This window comes from Pan troglodytes, chromosome 23, assembly GCF_028858775.2.
Source record: "Pan troglodytes isolate AG18354 chromosome 23, NHGRI_mPanTro3-v2.0_pri, whole genome shotgun sequence".
Classification (NCBI taxonomy): domain Eukaryota; kingdom Metazoa; phylum Chordata; class Mammalia; order Primates; family Hominidae; genus Pan; species Pan troglodytes.
Window position 1 is genome coordinate 39,709,456 of NC_086016.1, and position 17,858 is coordinate 39,727,313.

The window sequence follows — 17,858 nt, forward strand, 5'->3', positions numbered from 1 at the left end:
TCCAACCCCCAGGTGATCCCCAACAACTCTCAAAATAATCTAAGATTTCTGTGACCCTAGTGCCAAGCTCACCTGCCTGCAAGTGTCTGAATCTAGTTTACCTTCCCTATCTCATCACTGCACCCATCTCTCCTGGACTCCTGCTGCAGCCTTCCTCCCTGTCCAGTGAATTTCGCCCTCCTCCTCCCATCCCAGTCGCCACAATTGGCAAATATCAACCAAAAGGAAAAAAGATGGGAAACAACTTTTTTTTTTTTTTTTTTTTTTTTTAAGGCGGAGTCTCACTCTGTCGCCCAGGCTGGAGTGCAGTGCTGTGATTTCGGCTCACTGCAACCTCCGCCTCCCGGGTTCAAGCGATGCTCCTGCCTCAGCCTTCTGAGTAGCTGAGACTACAGGCGCACACCACCACGCCAGGCTTTTTTTTTCTTTCTTTCTTTTTTATACAAGAGTTTTGCTCTGTCGCCCAGGCTGGAGTGCAATGGCGCTATCTCAGCTCACTGCAGCCTCCGCCTCCTCGGTAAGAAAACTGTCATGACAGAGAGGTTAAGACTCTAGTCCAAGGTCTGTGCTAAAGCCAGCCCAGCGGACTGTCGCCAGAATGAACCAACGGGAAAGAGGTCAGAAGGAGCCAGATCCGCCAGTGCCAGCCCTCTCCAGGGCTCCCTGGGGACCCCCAGCGGGCAAGGGCTGCAGGCGGCCCAGGCTAAACGTGCAGCGAGTCCCGCTCTCAGAGGTATCCGTGCCCCGCCTGCCTCCGCCCCGCCCCTTGTTCTGGCTTGTCCAGTCCCACAGAGTCCCACAGTCTTCATGTAAATGAGGCACCCAGAGAGAGCCTATGCGAGCGTGGCAGGGGCGTGGCCTTCCTACCACCTCCCGAGCATCGCTCTGATTCATTGTTAAAATAAAGAGGCCATGACCCTGGCACTCCCACCCCGGCAGCCCCTGTGCGTGGAAACCCAGCCAAGGTTAGCACTGGGCCTCAGAAAAGAGGAGCTGGTAGGGGGAGGCCTACGGGAGGGGTAGGGGTCGAGGGATCCGGGGAGGAACTGGCTGAATGCCTGGATGGAGAGGGTCCCGGGTCCATTCTCTGGGTGGGGCATGTGTAGCTGCTTAAGGTTTTGATTATTATATCCACATCTCAAGTGCATTTTAGAGAAGGATTCTGCCTATTGGTTGTGGGTAGGGGAGGAAACGGGGGCAGCGAGGGGCACGTGGAGTAGAGCCCCCTACCCACCCCCAGGAAAATGAGCGGCGTTCTCCTGCTAGGCGATGCTCCTTTATGTGGCCAGACCAGGAGAGAAACGCCCAGGACGGGCGGGGCCGATGCGCCCCTCTTCCACCACCAGGAGTCGGGAGGACGACCGCCCGGGGAGGATCAGAGACCCTGGGGCCACGGAAGGACCAGTGGGTAGCCCTCTCCCCACCGTGCCTTGCTGTCGCCCCCACCGCATTCCCTTCTCCAGGTCTGATGATGGAGGAGCCTTGGCCCTGGCTGTCCCAGGGGAGGAGGTGAAATTCCTCAGCTCTCCACCAAGATTGGCCACAAAAGCCTGATCCCCTGGAACACAGCAGGTGAGGATGGATGTGGGCAGGTGACCTGGGGGCACCAAAAGCTGCAGGTGTTTTGGGATGTTGGGTTCCTCCCACCCCCCACCCTCCCCCTGGGGCTCTGTGTGAGTGGGGAGGGCATCTTTAAGTGATTCTCCTGACCCAGCTCCACTCCAGGGCATGGATGTTGGTGGCCTTAGGGGCACCCAGAAAGGAGAACCCTTGCACAAGTAAGATACCAGGGCGGCCAGGCGCGGTGGCTCACGCCTGTAATCCCAGCACTTTGGGAGGTCGAGGTGGGTGGATCACAAGGTCAGGAGTTCGAGACCAGCCTGGCCAATATGGTGAAACCTCGTCTCTACCAAAAATACAAAAAAATTATCCGGGCATGGTGGCACATGCCTGTAATCCCAGCTATTTGGGAGGCTGCGGCAGGAGAATTGCTTGAATCCGGGAGGCAGAGGTTGCAGTGAGCCGAGATCGCACCACTGCACTCCAGCCTGGGTGATAGACCGAGATTCTGTCTCAAAAAAAAAAAAAAGACACCAGGGTTTCAGAAGGGTGTGATGCTTCACACCTGTAATCCCAGCACTTTGAGGGAAGGAGGAGGATTACTTGAGGTCAGGAGTTCAGGAGTTCAAAACCAGCCTGGGTAACACTGCAAGAGCCTTTTTTTTTTTTTTTTTTTTTTTTTTTTGAGACACACTGTTGCCCAGGCTGGAGTGCAGCGGGGCGATCTTAGCTCCACTGCAACCTCCACCTCCTGGGTTCAAGCAATTCTCTTGCCCCAGCCTCTTGAGTAGCTGGGATTACAGGCATGCGCACCACGCCCAGCTAATTTTTATAGTTTTAGTAGAGACAGGGTTTCATCATGTTGGCCGGGCTGGTCTTGAATTCCTGGCCTCAAGTGATCTGCCTGCCTCAGCCTCCCAAAGTGCTGGGATTATAGGCGTGAGCCACCGCACCTGGCCAAGAGCCCATTTTTACAAAATAAAAAAGAAAAAAATTAGCTGGGCGTGGTGGCGTACACCTGTAGTCCCAGTTACTCAGTCCCAGAGACTGAGGCAGGAGAATCATTTGAGCCCGGGAGTTTGAGGTTGCAAGGAGCTATGATCGAGCCACTGCACTCCAGCCTGGGTGACAGAGCAAGACCCTGCCCCCACCTCCCCAAAAAAGACATTAGGGGCCGGGTGCAGTGGCTCACACCTGTAATCCCAGCATTTTGGGAGGCCGAAGGGGGCGGATCACCTGAGGTCAGGAGTTCACCTGTCCAACATGGCGAAACCCCGTTGCTACTAAAAATACAAAAATTAGCCAGGCATGATGGTGCATGCCTGTGATCCCAGATACTACTGGGGAGGCTGAGGTAGAATTGCTTGAACCCAGGAGGCGGAGGTTGCAGTGAGCCGAGTGAGCCAAGATCACATCACGGCACTCCAGCCTAGGTGACAGAGAGAGACTTCGTCTCAAAAAAACAAAACAAAACAAAACAAAAACACATTAGGATTTCTTTTTGGCTAAGTTCTGCCACAAACTTGCTGTGTGACTTTAGGCTGTTCACGTTTGTCAAAGACGTCGTCCTCAACTCTGAAAATACCTGGCCAGCTTTTTGCCTCCCTCGCTGTGCTTCCCAAGGGACCTGTGCGAGTTGGCAGTATGATCCAGTGCTCCTCACTTCCACCTCCGAGAGAGCAGGGACACACACAGCCCTGGATTTGAATCAGCCACTGCGACCTTCAGTGACCGAAGGAACCTCTCTGAGCCTTAGTTGCCTGATCTAAAATTGGCATTAATTTGATCTACAATGCAGCTATAAGACAAGGACACTCAAACTTTGGGGCGCACTAGAATCACCTGGGGAATCACTTTTTTTTTTTTTAAGACAGAGTCTCACTTTTGTCACCCAGGCTGGAGTACAGTGGCGCAATCTCGGCTCACTGCAACCTCCACCTCCTGGGTTCAAGTGATTCTCCTGCCTCAGCCTCCCGAGTAACTGGGACTACAGGTACATACCACCATGCCTGGCTAATTTTGTATTTTTTGTAGAGACAGGGTTTGGCAATATTGGCCAGGCTGGTCTCAAACTCCTGACCTCAGGTGATCTGCCCGCCTCGGCCTCCCAAAGTGCTGGGATTATAGGCGTGAGCCACTGCGCCTGGCCAGGAATCGCTTCTTTATTTTCATTTTTATTTATTTATTTATTTATTTATTTATTTTGAGATGGAGTCTCGCTCTGTTGCTCAGTCTGGAGTGAAGTGGCGTGCTCTCTGCTCACTGCTACCTCTGCCTCCCAGGTTCAAGCGATTCTCGTGCCTCAGCCTCCCAAGTAGCTGGGACTACAGGTGCGTGCTACCATGCCCAGCTAATTTTTGTATTTAGTAGAGGCGGGGTTTCACCATGTTGGCCAGGCTGGTCTTGAACTCCTGGCCTCAAGTGATCTGCCTGCCTCAGCCTCCCAAAGTGCTGGGATTACAGGCGTGAGCCACCGCCCCCAGCTGGAATCACTTCTTTAACATGCACAGCCCCAGACCTCAGTCTCTTGGAGATTCTAACTGGGTGAATTGGGAGAGAGAAAGCGGAATCTAGATTTTTTTTTTTTTTTTTTGAGATGTGGTCTTGCTATGTTGCCTAGGCTGGAGTGCTGTAACTATTCACAGGTGCAGTTATAGCACACTACCACCTCAAACTCCTGGGCTCAAGAGATCCTCCCACCTCTGCCTCCCGAGTAGCTTGGACTGCAGGTGCACACCATCTTACCCAGCTGAAATCTGCTTTTTTTTTTTTTTTTTCAGTGCAGTGGCACAGTCATGGCTCACTGCAGCCTCGACCTCCCAGACTCAGGTGATCCTCCCAACTTCAGCCTCCTGAGTAGCAGGGACCACAGGCCTGCACCACCTTGCCCAGCTAATTTTTGTATTTTTTGTAGAGACGGAGTTTCGCCAGTTGCCCAGGATGGTCTTGAACTCTTGGGCTCAAATGATCCGCCGCCCACAATGGGCCCAGCTGGAATCTGCATTTTTTTGTTTTTTGTTTTGAGATGAAGTCTCACTCTGTCGCCCAGGCTGGAGTGCAATGGCACAATCTTGGCTCACTGCAACCTCCGCCTCCTGGGTTCAAGCCATTCTCCTGCTTCAGGCTCCCAAGTAGCTGGGATTACAGGCACGTGCCATCACACTTGGCTGATTTTTGTATTTTTAGTAGAGACGGGGTTTTACCATATTGGCCAGGCTGGTCTCGAACTCCTGACCTCAAGTGATCGGCCCACCTCGGCCTCCCAAAGTGCTGGGATTACAGGCATCAGCCACTGTGCCTGGCCTGGTATCTGCATTTTTATGAACAGCCCAGGAGGGTGTAATGCAGAGTCCTTGGCGTGCACTTTCAGCAACACTGCAGTAAGGACGAGAAATCGCACATCAAATGCTGGCAGAGTGCCTGGTGCTTAGTAGGTGCTTAGTGAGTGTTTGTTGAGTGAATAAATGAACAGGAATGGATGGAGAACAGGAACCCAAAGGAATGGATGAGTAACCTTATTTCCTTGGTCCTTGTCTGGAAACTGGGGCAACTGGGGCTGGGGTTCAGGTGAGTGGCCAGCCAGTCATCTGGTCTTTGCCTCCCCCTCATTTTTGCCAGGCCTCACATAGACGGTCAGCCATTGGATCATAGGAACTGCCCTGGCCTGACTCACCCAATATGGAGGAGGTGCCTGGGGATGCCCTGTGTGAACACTTTGAGGCCAACATACTTACCCAGAACCGCTGTCAGAACTGCTTCCACCCTGAGGAGGCCCATGGAGCAAGATACCAGGTGGGCCAGTTTTCCACGTGGTTGGGGTGGTTTGTGATGGGGGCATGGGTGAAGGACTGGGCCTGTGGTGTCCGCTCACTCGCAGTTGAACCCAGATGCTGGACTTCCTCCTGTCCAGAGCCTCGGTTTTCCCACATTGCAGGGAAGTGGTTGAACCATGTCAATGTTTCACAATCTTCAGTCACTTTCCTCCTGCTTATATGATACGATTGTTACCATAGCCTCATCTAATCTGTTACTTACTTTGTTATTCTTTAAATCAACATCTTTTTCCCCTTCTATTGAAACAAAACTTCACATCATCAACACAAGTAGAAAACTAGAATTACTTCCTGTTAAGAAGGAGAGGTTAAGAAGAAAGGTAGAGGCTGGGCGCGGTGGCTCACGCCTGTAATCCCAGCACTTTGGGAGGCCGAGGTGGGTGGATCACCCGAGGTCGGGAGTTTGAAACCAGCCAGGCCAACATGGTGAAAATTAGCTGGGCATGGTGGTGCATGCCTGTAATCCCAGCTACTTGGGAGGCTGAGGCAGGAGAATCACTTGAACCTGGGAGGCGGAGATTGTGGTGAGCCGAGATCGCGCCATTGCACTCCAGCCTGGGCAACAGAATGAAACTGTCTCAAAAAACAAAACAAAACAAAAAAAAGAGAAGAAAGGTAGAAAAAGAAAAAACAAAACAGAAATGTCGTTACACCCTAACTTGAGAGTGTTTTCTTTTTCTTTTTTTTGAGACAGAGTCTCACTCTGTCGCCTGGGCTAGAGTGCAATGGCAATGGTGTGATCTCAGCTCACTGCAATCTCTGCCTCCTAGGTTCAAGCGATCCTCCCGCCTCAGCCTCCCAAGTATTGGGATTACAGGTGCCTGCCACCATGCCCAGCTAATTTTTGTATTTTTAGTAGAAACGGGGTTTCGCCATATTGGCCAGGCTGGTCTTAAACTCCTGACCTCAGGTGATCCACTCGCCTCAGCCTCCCAAAGTGTTGGGATTACAGGCGTGAGCCACTGCGCCCGGCCTCGAGAGTATTTTCTATGGAAGGCTCTGAGCTTGCATCCTGCTGTCTCTTTGTCAAAAAGGGAGATTAGCAGATGTTAGAGAGATGTTAAGAATACACCAGCATCATCTAGAGATTTTCTTTCTCTCTCTCTCTCTTTTTTTTTTTTTTTTTTTTTTTTTGGAGATAGGGTCTTTCTCTGTAGCCCAGGCTGGAGTGCAGTGGTCCAACCTATAGTACAGGCTCACTGTAGCCTCGACCTCCCAGGCTCAAATGATCTTCCCACCTTGGCCTCCTGAGTAGCAGGGACTACAGGCACATGCCACCATGGCCAGCTAATTTTCTTGTAAAGATGGGATCTCACTATGTTGCCAGGGCTGGTCTCAAATTCCTGGGCTCAGGTGATCCTCCCGCCTCAACCTCCGTAACTGCAGGGATTACAGGTGTGAGACACTGCACCTGTCTCAAGATTTTCTTCTTCAAGTTATTGAAGGAGTGAAGAAGAATCATTTTTTTTTTCTTTCTTTCTTTTTCATTTGAGACGGAGTCTCTCTCTGTCGCCAGGCTAGAGTTCAGTGGCTCAATCTCAGCTCACTGCAACCTCCGTCTCCTGGGTTCAAGCAATTCTCCTGCCTCAGCCTCCTGAGTACCTGGGATTACAGATGCCCACCACCATGCCCAGCTAATTTTTGTATCTTTAGTAGAGACAGGGTTTCACCATGTTGGTCAGTCTGGTCTCGAACTCCTGACCTTGTGATCTGCCTGCCTCGGCTTCCCAAAGTGCTGGGATTACAGGTGTTAGCCACCGCACCCGGCCGAGATTTTCTTCTTCAAGTTATTGAAGGAGTGAAGAAGAGTCCTTTTCTGACTTTGTGATTGATGTAGTCTGCTGCCAAGCCCCCATGCATGTAAACACAGAGCACCTGATACACACGCAATGAGAAACCTGGGACCCATGAACCTCCGAGGGCCCTTCCAACCTTGACCACCATGGCTTCGTCATTCCCACTGGGGTCTGAAGGTCCTCTTTTTTTTTTTTTTTTTTTTTGAGACGGAGTCTCATTCTGTTGCCCAGGCTGGAGTGCAGTGGTGCGATCTGGGCTCACTGCAAGCTCGGCCTCCCAGGTTTATGCCATTCTCCTGCCTCAGCCTCATGAGTAGCTGGGACTACAGGCACCCGGCACCACGCCCAGCTAATTTTTTGTCTTTTTAGTAGAGACAGGGTTTTCACCATGTTAGCCAGTATGGCCTCGATCTTCCTGACCTCGTTATTCGCCCACCTCGACCTCCCAAAGTGCTGGGATTACAGGCATGAGCCACCGCGCCCAGCTTCTACCAGTCTTCATACCTCCAATAATAGCTCTCTTGTGCTCACCTGCAAGTTCAGGTTCAGGGAACAGATGCCTGGGAGTCCATCTTTCATGCAAATGACCTTCTTCCAGTGGTTGGGAAGATGGCAAGCATGGAACAGGAGAGCCCTGGATTCAGGCTCATCTGAGTTCTAGTCTCAATCCCACCATTTCCCACCTGAGACCGTGGGTCAGCTCACAAATTCATACATACTGAATAGGTGCTTAAAATGTGCCAGGCATTATGCTAGATGATGGGGAAATCATGATAAATCAGAAAGGCACAGCCAGGCACAGTGACTCACTCCTGTAATCCCAGCACTTTGGGAGGCCAAGGCGGGTGGATCACTTGGAGTTGGAGACCATCCTGGCAACATGGCAAAACCCCATCTCTACCAAAAATTTTAAAAATTAGCTGGGCGTAGTGGGATGCGGCTATAGTCTCAGTTACTCAGGAGGCTGAGATGGAAGAATCACCTGAGACTGGGAGGCGGGGGCTTCAGTGAGCCGTGATCGCATTACTGTATTTCAGCCTGGGTGACAGAGTTGGACCCTGACTCAGAACAGAACAGAACAGTACAGAAAACAGGGAGAAGGAGGGTAAGGGGGAGGGGAAGGGGGAGGGGAAGGGGGAGAGGGAGGAGGAGAGAGGGACACATCCCTGGCTTGTCTTCATGGGGCTTATATTCTAGCAAGAGAAATGCACATGATTATTTAATCTTGGTTGTGATAAATGTATAAAGGAACAGTAAGTGGCATGAAGGTAAAGGATAGGGCATTAGGGAAAGTTTCTCCAAAAAAAAAAATGACATTTCAGCTGCTTGGTAAAGGCTGTGCAGGCATTAGCATTAGTTAGTGAAATTGCAGGAAGAGGAGAGGAAGGAAGGAGAATATGCAAAGGCCAGCCTGGCACGGCAGCTCACGCCTGTAATCCCAGCACTTTGGGAGGAAGTGCTTGGATTGAGGCACTGAAGCAGGAAGATCACTTGAACTCAGGAGTTTGAGACCAGCCTGGGCAGCACAGTGAGACCCCATTTCTACCAAAAAAAAAAAAAAAAATTAGCGAGGCAGGATGGTGCACACCTGTAGTCCCAGCTAGTCAGAAGGCTGATGTGGGAGGATTACTGGATCCCAGGAGTTCAAGGTTGCAGTGAGCCATGAGCATGCCAATGCACTCCAGCCTGGGCAACAGAATGAGACCTTGTCTCAAAAACAAAACAAACAAACAGGTCAGGTACAGTGGTTCACGCCTGTAATCTCAGCACTTTACGAGGCCGAGACGGGTGGATCACCTGAGGTCAGGAGTTCAAGACCACCCTGGCCAACATGGTGAAACCCCATCTCTATTAAAAATACACAAATTAGCCACGTGTGGTGGTGGGTGCCTGTAATCCCAGGTACTTAGGAGGCTGAGGCAGGAGAATCTCTTGAACCCAGGAGGCAGAGGTTGCAGTGAGCCAAGATTGCACCACTGTACTCCAGCCTGGGCAACAGAGCGAGAATCCTCTCAAAATAAAACAAACAAACAAAGAATATGCAAAGGCCCTGAGGCAGAAAGGAGGCTGCACATCGGGCTGGAGAGGACAGCAAGAGGGGGGCACAGAGGAGCTATAGGACAAGGATGGAGAATGGGGGGAAGCCTGGTCTCACTGGCCTTGTGCGGCTTTGTGGACATGTTGAGGACTTAGGATTCTGAGGGTTTTTCTGTTTTGTTTTTGGTTTTTTTTGAGATGGAGTCTCGCTCTGTCACCCAGGCTGGAGTGCAGAGGCGTGATCTCGGCTCACTGCAACCTCTGCCTCCCAGGTTCAAGCGATTCTCCTGCCTCAGCCTCCCAGGTAGCTGAGACTACAGGCATGTACTACCAAACCCAGTTCATTTTTGTATTTTTAGTAGAGATGGGGTTTCACCATGCCGCTCAGGCTGGTCTTGAACTCTTGGCCTCAAGCAATCTGCCCTCCTTGGCCTCCCAAAGTGCTGAGATTACAAGTGTGAGCCACCTCGCCCGGCCAAGCCACAGAAGATTTCAAATAAGGGAGTGACGTGCTCTGATTTGCATTTTTCACAGTCACTCTGATTGCTGGGCAGAGAGAATGGAGGGCAGGGTGGTGAGAGTGAATCAGGTGACCCACCAGGAAAAGGTGCACGTACTCATCGGTGCCAGAGATGATTGGGGCTTTGAGATGGAGGCAAATGGACACGTTTCCGAACTAATTGAGCAGGCACGTCTACAGGATTTGGGGGTGAGGGAGGGGAGAAACCCATAGCTGACTCCTGTAATTTCTCCAGGCAGGGTACTTGGGTTGGGAGGTCTGTTTGGAGTTGTCTGGGGCATGGTGTGGGGTGTCGGCAGGATACAGTGGAGATGAGGGGGAGTTTAGTGAATTGGGGGGGCTGGAGCTCAGAGCCAGACCATCACAGGAGATGGAGGCCTGCGAGTCTTCAGGATCTGTCACTGACCAAAGTCTTGCTCATGGATGAGCCTATCATCTGTGGAAGAAAGTGTGGAATGAGATGAGAACAGGCCTGGGTGGAGGCCAGGGAATCAGCAGAGACAGCCAAGAAGGCCAGAGGCTAGGAGGCAAACCCCACAGTGTGCCCCTCCTCCCCAGGAGCCAAGACCAGAGATGGTTTCAAGAGAGGGGGCCAGGCACAATGGCTTCCGCCTGTGATCACAGCACTTTAGGAGGCTGAGGCTGAAGGATGGCTTGAAACCAGGAGTTCAAGACCAGCCTAGTTAACAAAGTGAGATCCCATCTCTACAAAACAAAAAATGAACTGGGTGTAGTGGTGCATGCCTGCAGTCCCAGCTACTTGGGAGGCTGAGGCAGGAGGATTGTTTGAGCCCAGGAGATTGAGGCTGCAGTGCACTGTGATCATGCCACTGCCACAGCAAGACTATCTTAAAAAAAAAAAAAAAAAGATCAGAGAGGGGCACGACACCAAATCCTCCACTTTCTTGAGCTTCCAGTTGCTCTGATGATGATCAAGGCTGTGACACTCTCCTTTGGCAAATGCATGAGGGGTGACTGTTGTGTCTCCGAGCCAGGCCCTGGGACCCAACTCTGGGCAGGAAGCAGCTCCCTGTGTATACCAGATGTGATAGTAAAAAACTGACACTGGGCCAGGCACGGTGGCTCACGCCTGTAATCCCAGCACTTTGGGAGGCCGAGGCGGGTGGATCACTTGAGTTCAGGAGTTTGAGACCAGCCTGACTAGCATGGTGAAATCCTGACTCTACTAAAAATACAAAAATACAAAACTTAACAGGGTGTGGTGGCGGGTGCCTGTAATCCCAGCTACTCGGGAGGCTGAGGCAGGAGAATTGCTTGAATCCGGGAGGCGGAGGTTGCAGTGAGCCGAGATCTGGCCACTGCACTCCAGCCTGGGCGACAAGAGCGAAAAACTCCATCTCAAAAAAAACAAAAAAACCTCCTGGGCCCCAGAAGATGGCAACTGCCTCTTCCGGCCTCTTCCACCTGCCTGCCTGTGCACTTCTCTGCCACTCTGGACCTATTCCATGGTGCCACATGGTAAGGCATTGAAGGAATGGGTGGGTTTTTTTTCATCACCCTCAGATGCTGCTGCTGGGGTTGGGGCGGGTCTCCCCTGGCTGACTCTGTCTGCCTCACCCACTCTCTCCCCATCTCTCTGTCACCACAGGTCTCCAGGGACCAAATTTAGCCCATTTTTCCTCCAAGGATTCTGGACCCTTGGCCATATTTGCCTCTAGCTTTAGGTCAACAGATTTCTAACATGGAGTCAAAAAATCTGTATGTTTAAAAAAAAAAATTGGCTGGGAGTGGTGGCTCACGTCTGTAATCCCAGCACTTTGGGAGGCCGAGGCAGGTGGATCACCTGAGGTCAGGAGTTCGAGACCACCCTGGCCAACATGGTGAAACCCCGTCTCTACTAAAAATACAAAAATTAGCTGGGTATGGTGGCGGACCCCTGTAGTCCCAGCTACTTAGGAGGCTGAGGCAGGACAATTGCTTGAACCCGGGAGGCGGAGGTTGCAGTGAGCTGAGATCGCGCCATTGCACTCCAGCCTGGGTGACAGAGTAAGACTCTGTCTCAAAAAAAAGAAAAAAAAAAAAAAGGCCGGGCGCGGTGGCTCACGGCTGTAATCCCAGCACTTTGGGAGGCCGAGGCGGGCGGATCACAAGGTCAGGAGATCGAGACCATCCTGGCTAACACGGTGAAACCCTGTCTCTACTAAAAATACAAAAAATTAGCTGGGCGTGGTGGCGGGCGTCCGTAGTCCCAGCTACTCGGGAGGCTGAGGCAGGAGAATGGCATGAACCCGGGAGGCGGAACTTGCAGTGAGCCAAGATCACGCCACTGCACTCTAGCCTGGGCGACAGAGTGAGACTCCGTCTCACAAAAAAAAAAAAAAAAAAAAAAAAAAATTGAGGCCAGGCACGGTGGCTCTTGCCTGTGATCCCAGCACTTTGGCCGAGGCAGGCAGATCACCTGCCATCAGGAGTTCGAGACCAGCCTCGCCAACATGGCAAACCCCTGTCTCTACTAAAAATAGAAAAATTAGCCGGGCATGGTGTCGGGCACCTGTAATCACAGCTACTGGGGTGGCTGAGGCAGAAGAATTGCTTGAACCCAGGAGGCGAAGGTTGCAGTGAGCCGAGACTGCACCATTGCACTCTAACCTGGGCTATAAGAGCGATACTCTGTCTCAAAAAAAAAGCCCTTTACAAATATTAACTCGTTTAATTCTCAGAACACCCCTAGGAGGTGGGTCCTGCTATCCTGCCGGTTTTGTAGATGAGGTAACTGAGGCACAGAGAGGATAAGTCATGTGGCCCAGGTCTTGGTCGCTTCTCAGCCTCCATTTCCGAGAGGAGAAAACAATGCTCCGAAAGGGGAAGTCATCAGCCTGAGGTCACCAGCCGGGAACCGGAGGAGCCAGGATGGGGCCCGAGGTCCATCTGAGGCCAGAGCCAGTGCTGACCCGCCAGACAGGAAATCAGAGCTGGGGACTGACCGTGGGGCCCACTCAAGTGGGTGGTGTGGGGTGGTGACGGGGGCTGGGGTGAAAGTCAGGATGAGGTGTCACATCAGGCTAGGGTTCCTGCTGGGCCTGGCGGGGCAGAGACCCCTGGTTGATGCCTGGCAAGTCTCTCCTCATTTCTGCTGTGCTGTCCCCTGGGTGGCCAAGGCGCCAGGCCCGGCTGTGGATCTGACACCTCCTGCTGCCGAGCTCTGATCAGAATCTGGCTGCAGGGCAGGGGGTGAAACTGAATCCCACCGGGCCTCCCCTGGCCTGGATGTCACGGCAGACATCCCAACCCCACTTCTTGGCACTGCCTGACCCCAGCAGTGGCCTTCTTGGAACCTGGAGAGCCTGTGCCCACCCTGTGGTGCCGACCAGGCTGCTGCCTTGGCCCTGGGCTCTGGGCTCCAGGGTCCCCAGGGATCCCAGGCCCAGGCTCTTGCCCCTCCCGGCTCTCAGGTGAGCTGCTGGGATCGGGTTCCTGCGGTTTCATGTCTTTCATTGTTCTTGGCTGGGGCCCGGCTTATGAAACTGTAATGAGGGGCCCCTGCTCCCGAAGCCGGCCCCTCTAAGGTTTCCACTGCCTCGGCGGCTGCTGCCACCACAGCCCGGAGTCGGGGCCTGGGAGGGCAGCAGCGTGGGGGCCTGAGCCGGAGCCCCCCGGGGACGAGGGTGCTGACAGTCGACAGCCACCACCACCGCCAGAGCCCGCAGCCCAGGTAATCCGAGAGGAGGCGGGGCGCAGGGTGCCATGGCCACTGTCTCCCACCACCAGGGGAGGGAACTGCCGCTCTCCAGAGGTGGGGAGGAATTGGGGGGGGCCCTGGAGGTGAGCAGCCGTTCCCCCCTGGTGAGCCCAGCACCAGACCAGCCTTCACAGGTGTGGCCTTGCCAAAGGTGGAGGGAGAGAGGAGTGGGCAGCTGGCTCTAGCCCCTGCCCTTTTCCTGGGGCCTTGACCCTCCAGCCCTGGAGCCCCTGCCTCTCCTTTAGTGGGGCAAATCTCTTCTGTCCTCCAAGACCTTGCTTTCCCATCTCCTCTACCATCAAACTGCCTCTTCCTCCCTCAGACCTCTCCCTTCTCTCAGCCAGCCTAATCCTTCCTCCTCGCCCTTGTCTTTTGGCCGCAAAATACCCTGGTGGATCCTTCTATCCACCTCGTTCTGGGGCGCACGCACATAACATGCATGTATACATGAAGTTGCACTCATGCAAACATACGGATCGGTGTACCCGCGGGACCTGCGTAGACAACGCATGCGCAAGAGCTCGCTCCACCTATGTGCACACATGTGCCCCCAATACCAGGCCTTTATCCACACACATACCTGCTCCAAGGCCCATATGTGTACACGCACGTGTGCAGGCACACACCAGGTACCTCAGCCAGCCCTCGGCTTGAGTCCCAAGGGGTGCTTCCAGCCTGATGGGCAGCTCCTTGAGAAGTGCAAGATCCCCCGAGGAGATGCCTGGAGACTCCCACGCCACCGGGAGGGGCTGTGCAGGGGGAGGGGAGCCCCCACGTGGGCGCTGAGCTGTCTCCTTTCTCCAACCCTGGCCCAGGAGCTCAGGAGCCCTTCAGGTGCTGAGGTGCCCTACTGCGACCTGCCTCGATGTCCACCTGCCCCTGAGGACCCACTCAGCGCCTCAACCTCCGGCTGCCAGTCTGTGGTGGACCCGGGCCTCAGGCCAGGGCCCAAGAGGTGGGTAGAGTCCCAGGGCCCGGGAAGGGCTTCATGGGGTGGAATGCCCTCGCCCTTCCCATTTGCACTCCTTCCCCAAGGCAGCACCTGTCTCTAATGGCTGCTGGCATGGGTCATGTGGTCAGTCCTCCAAACCTAGTCACAGGTGGGTGGTGGCCATGCTCCTTGGGCCCACAGGAAGAACTCAGATCACACCACCCTGTTTGCACTTCAGTGGTTGAGCCTCCCCTCCCCAGTCCTGGCTGTCTCTCCCAGGGGCCCTGCCCACCCCATAACCTCCCAAGACCGAGCTCAGCTTTGCCCCAGGGTGTGTGGCTGCTGTACACCCACCTTGCAGTGGGCATGGCCACAGCCTACTCACATTTCCTGGTTCCCTTTGCACAACTTTAAAAGATTAAACAATCCCTGCACCCAGGGGCACCTGCTGTCACCCACCTACCTGGGTGTGCACTGCTCCAGGCTCTGGGGTTCCTTCCACCCTCAGGCCTGAGTGGCAGTCCCCCTTTAAGGTCATGGCACCTTGGGAGGCCATGGTCTGAGAGTCTAGAAACCTGGGTTCCAGCTTCAGATCCATCCCTGATGGGTCTTGAGCAAGTTACTCTGTCTTTCTGTGTCTCAGTTTCCCTGTCTGTAAAATAAGAGGGATTGAATTAAATCAGCATTGTGCTGGGATCATTCATGTGCTCCTCACAGGTAGGCATATTAAAACAAACAAACAAACAGAAAAACAGCCTGGGTGCAGTGGCTCATGCCTGTAATTCCAGCACTTTGGGAGGCCAAGGTGGGCGGATCACTTGAGGTCAGGAGGTCGAGACCAGCCTGACCAACATGGCGAAACCCTGTCTCTACTAACTATACAAAAATTAGCCAGGCATGGTGGCAGGTGCCTGTAATCCCAGCTGCTCGGGAGGCTGAGGCAGGAGAACCACTTGAACCCGGGAGGCAGAGGTTGCAGTGAGTTGAGATCGTGCCATTACACTCCAGCCTGGGTGACACAGCGAGGCTCCGTCTCAAAAAAAACAAAAACAAAAAAACCCCACAAAAAACCGAAAAAAAAAACAAAGACAGCTTTGTTATCAAGTATGTTTCAGAAAGTCTGGGATAAATGAAGTTGAATAGCTTTCCTGCAGGACTTGTCAGAGCCTTTAGCTTGCCTGCGTGCATCGTGGCTTTTGGGTAACGGAAGTAGAGAAGTATGTCATTTGACTACAGAGCTCTTTTTTATGGCCATCACTTATTATCATCGTGTAGGCCAGTCTGTGGGTCACTCTTTGGGGATACTGCCAGCGCTAAGCCTTCTTGAGCCTGTGACTTCTTTTAAAGCAGAGCCTTCTCTGCAGCTCCCTCCCTCAGCATCTGGGCTAGTGAACCTGTCAATGCCTGTGGAGCCATGCTGCCTCTCACATCCTCGTTAGCCAAGCATGAGTCTGTCTTCTTAGACTTACTGAACTTGGGGTCAGTAGACTAAGACTAAGACTTAAAGTTGGGGCTGGGGCAATAGTTTTGGTTCATAACACAGCTCTGCCCTTTCCTATCTCGGTGACCTTGGCCAGTCTCTTGACCTCTCTGAGCCTCAGTGTCTTCCTCTGTGAAATGGGAATTATTATTATTATTATTATTTTGAGATGGCATCTTGCTCTATCACCCAAGCTGGAGTGCAATGACACGATGTTGGCTCACTGCAACCTCAGCCTCCCGAGTAGCTGGGATTCCAGGCATACGCCACCACACCCGACTAATTTTTGTATTTTTATTTATTTATTTTTGAGACAGAGTCTCGTGCTGTCACCCAGGCTGGAGCGCAATGGCACGATCTTGGCTCACTGCAACCTCCGCCTCCTGGCTTCAAGCGATTATCTTGCCTCAGCCTCCTGAGTAGCTGGGATTACAGGTGTGTGCCACCACCATGCCCATCTAATTTTTTTATTTTTAGTAGAGACGGGGTTTCACCATGTTGGACAGGCTAGTCTCGAACTACTGACCTCAAATGATCCACCCACCTTGACCTCCCAAAGTGCTAGGATTTCAGGTGTGAGCCACTGCGCCCGGCCTAAAATGGGAATTATTATACTTACTTTAAAGGGATGCTGTTGCCGGGCGCAGTGGCTCACGCCTGTAATCCCAGCACTTTGGGAGTCCGAGGCGGGCGGATCATGAGGTCAGGAGATCAAGACCATCCTGGCTAACACGGTGAAACCCCATCTCTACTAAAAAATACAAAAAATTAGCCAGGCGTGGTGGCGGGTGCCTGTAGTCCCAGCTACTGGGGAGGCTGAGGCAGGAGAATGGCATGAACCTGGGAGGCAGAGATTGCAGTGAGCCGAGATGGCGCCACTGCACTCCAGCCTGGGTGACAGAGCGAGACTCTGTCTCAAAATAAATAAATAAATAAATAATAAAATTACAAAAAAAAAAAGGGATGCTGTTTTAGCTCAATGAGGCAACCCATATAAAAAGTCTGACACAGAGGCAGCTCTCACCATTGGCTCCCTTTCCCACACCAGCGTGTGGGCCCCAGGCTCCCTGTGTGAGTGAGTGCGTATGCCTGGGTGGGGTGGGGGATGCTCCTAACTCCCCATTACTTTTTGGGTCTGTCTCCTCTCCCAGGGGCCCATCCCCCTCAGCAGGGCTCCCAGAAGAGGGTCCCACAGCTGCCCCCAGGAGCAGGAGCCGGGAGCTTGAGGCAGTACCCTATCTGGAGGGCCTGACCACTTCCTTGTGTGGCAGCTGCAACGAGGACCCCGGCTCTGACCCCACCTCCAGCCCTGACTCCGCCACCCCTGATGATACCAGCAACTCGTCCTCTGTGGTGAGCCAGGAGTGGGAGTTTGGGGGACAAGAGTGGCTCACACCTCCATCTGCAGCCCTGGGTCCCACCTAAACCTCCAGGCCAGGGCTGAGCCTCACACCAGGGAATCCGACGAGGTCCTCTGGACCATTAGCTGGCAGCTCGGGCCACCCCGGCGAACCCCTGGAGGGTGGGGATTTCTGCACAGGCTGGACCAGGGCAGCTGGGGTCTGGCTGTGAAAAGACAGGGAAAGGAGTTATAGCCGACAGGAGCTCTGGGTGAATCACCAGCAGGCTCGGGCTGCCACATGCTCTCAGATCCCAGAGTGTTGGGTTTGGTGTCTAGCGCAAGAGTGGCACAGGGCCCCAGGGCCCTGCCCTCGACACACGGTGCTGAGTCCCACGGCCAGCCCTGGAATAGATTTCCAAGAGACAGAGGAAAGGGAGCAGGCTGCGGGGGTCATTTAACCACGAAAAGAGAAGAGCCAGCAGTCTTTCCTCCAGCATTTGCATTTTGAGGGGCTGCCGCAGAGCAGAAGAGACAGGCTTGTCCCAGGAGACCCCCCAAAAGGAAAATGACAGGGGGTGGTGATAAGACTCAGAATAAAACAACCCAGCCTCACACGCTTCATGGCCAGCTCCATGCTAAGGGCTTGGTGGGTGTGGGCT

At 53.3% G+C, this 17,858-nt stretch overlaps 1 protein-coding gene across 6 annotated transcripts in view; it reads left to right on the top strand.

Moving 5' to 3' along the window:
- Nucleotides 1-1,480: 1,480 nt before the first annotated feature.
- TRIOBP (TRIO and F-actin binding protein) overlaps nucleotides 1,481-17,858 on the top strand; it is a 76,300-nt gene continuing 59,922 nt past the window's right edge. For all 6 annotated transcript variants that reach the window (XR_010156016.1, XM_054675782.2, XM_016939145.4 and 3 more), the window contains exons 1-4: nucleotides 1,481-1,572; nucleotides 5,179-5,352; nucleotides 14,262-14,401; nucleotides 17,009-17,210. Coding sequence is in view for 5 of the 6 variants with exons in the window: in XM_054675782.2 (XP_054531757.1) it covers nucleotides 5,239-5,352; nucleotides 14,262-14,401; nucleotides 17,009-17,210 (456 nt within the window). In the remaining variant the exon portion in view is untranslated. The remainder of the gene's footprint in view (nucleotides 1,573-5,178; nucleotides 5,353-14,261; nucleotides 14,402-17,008; nucleotides 17,211-17,858) is intronic.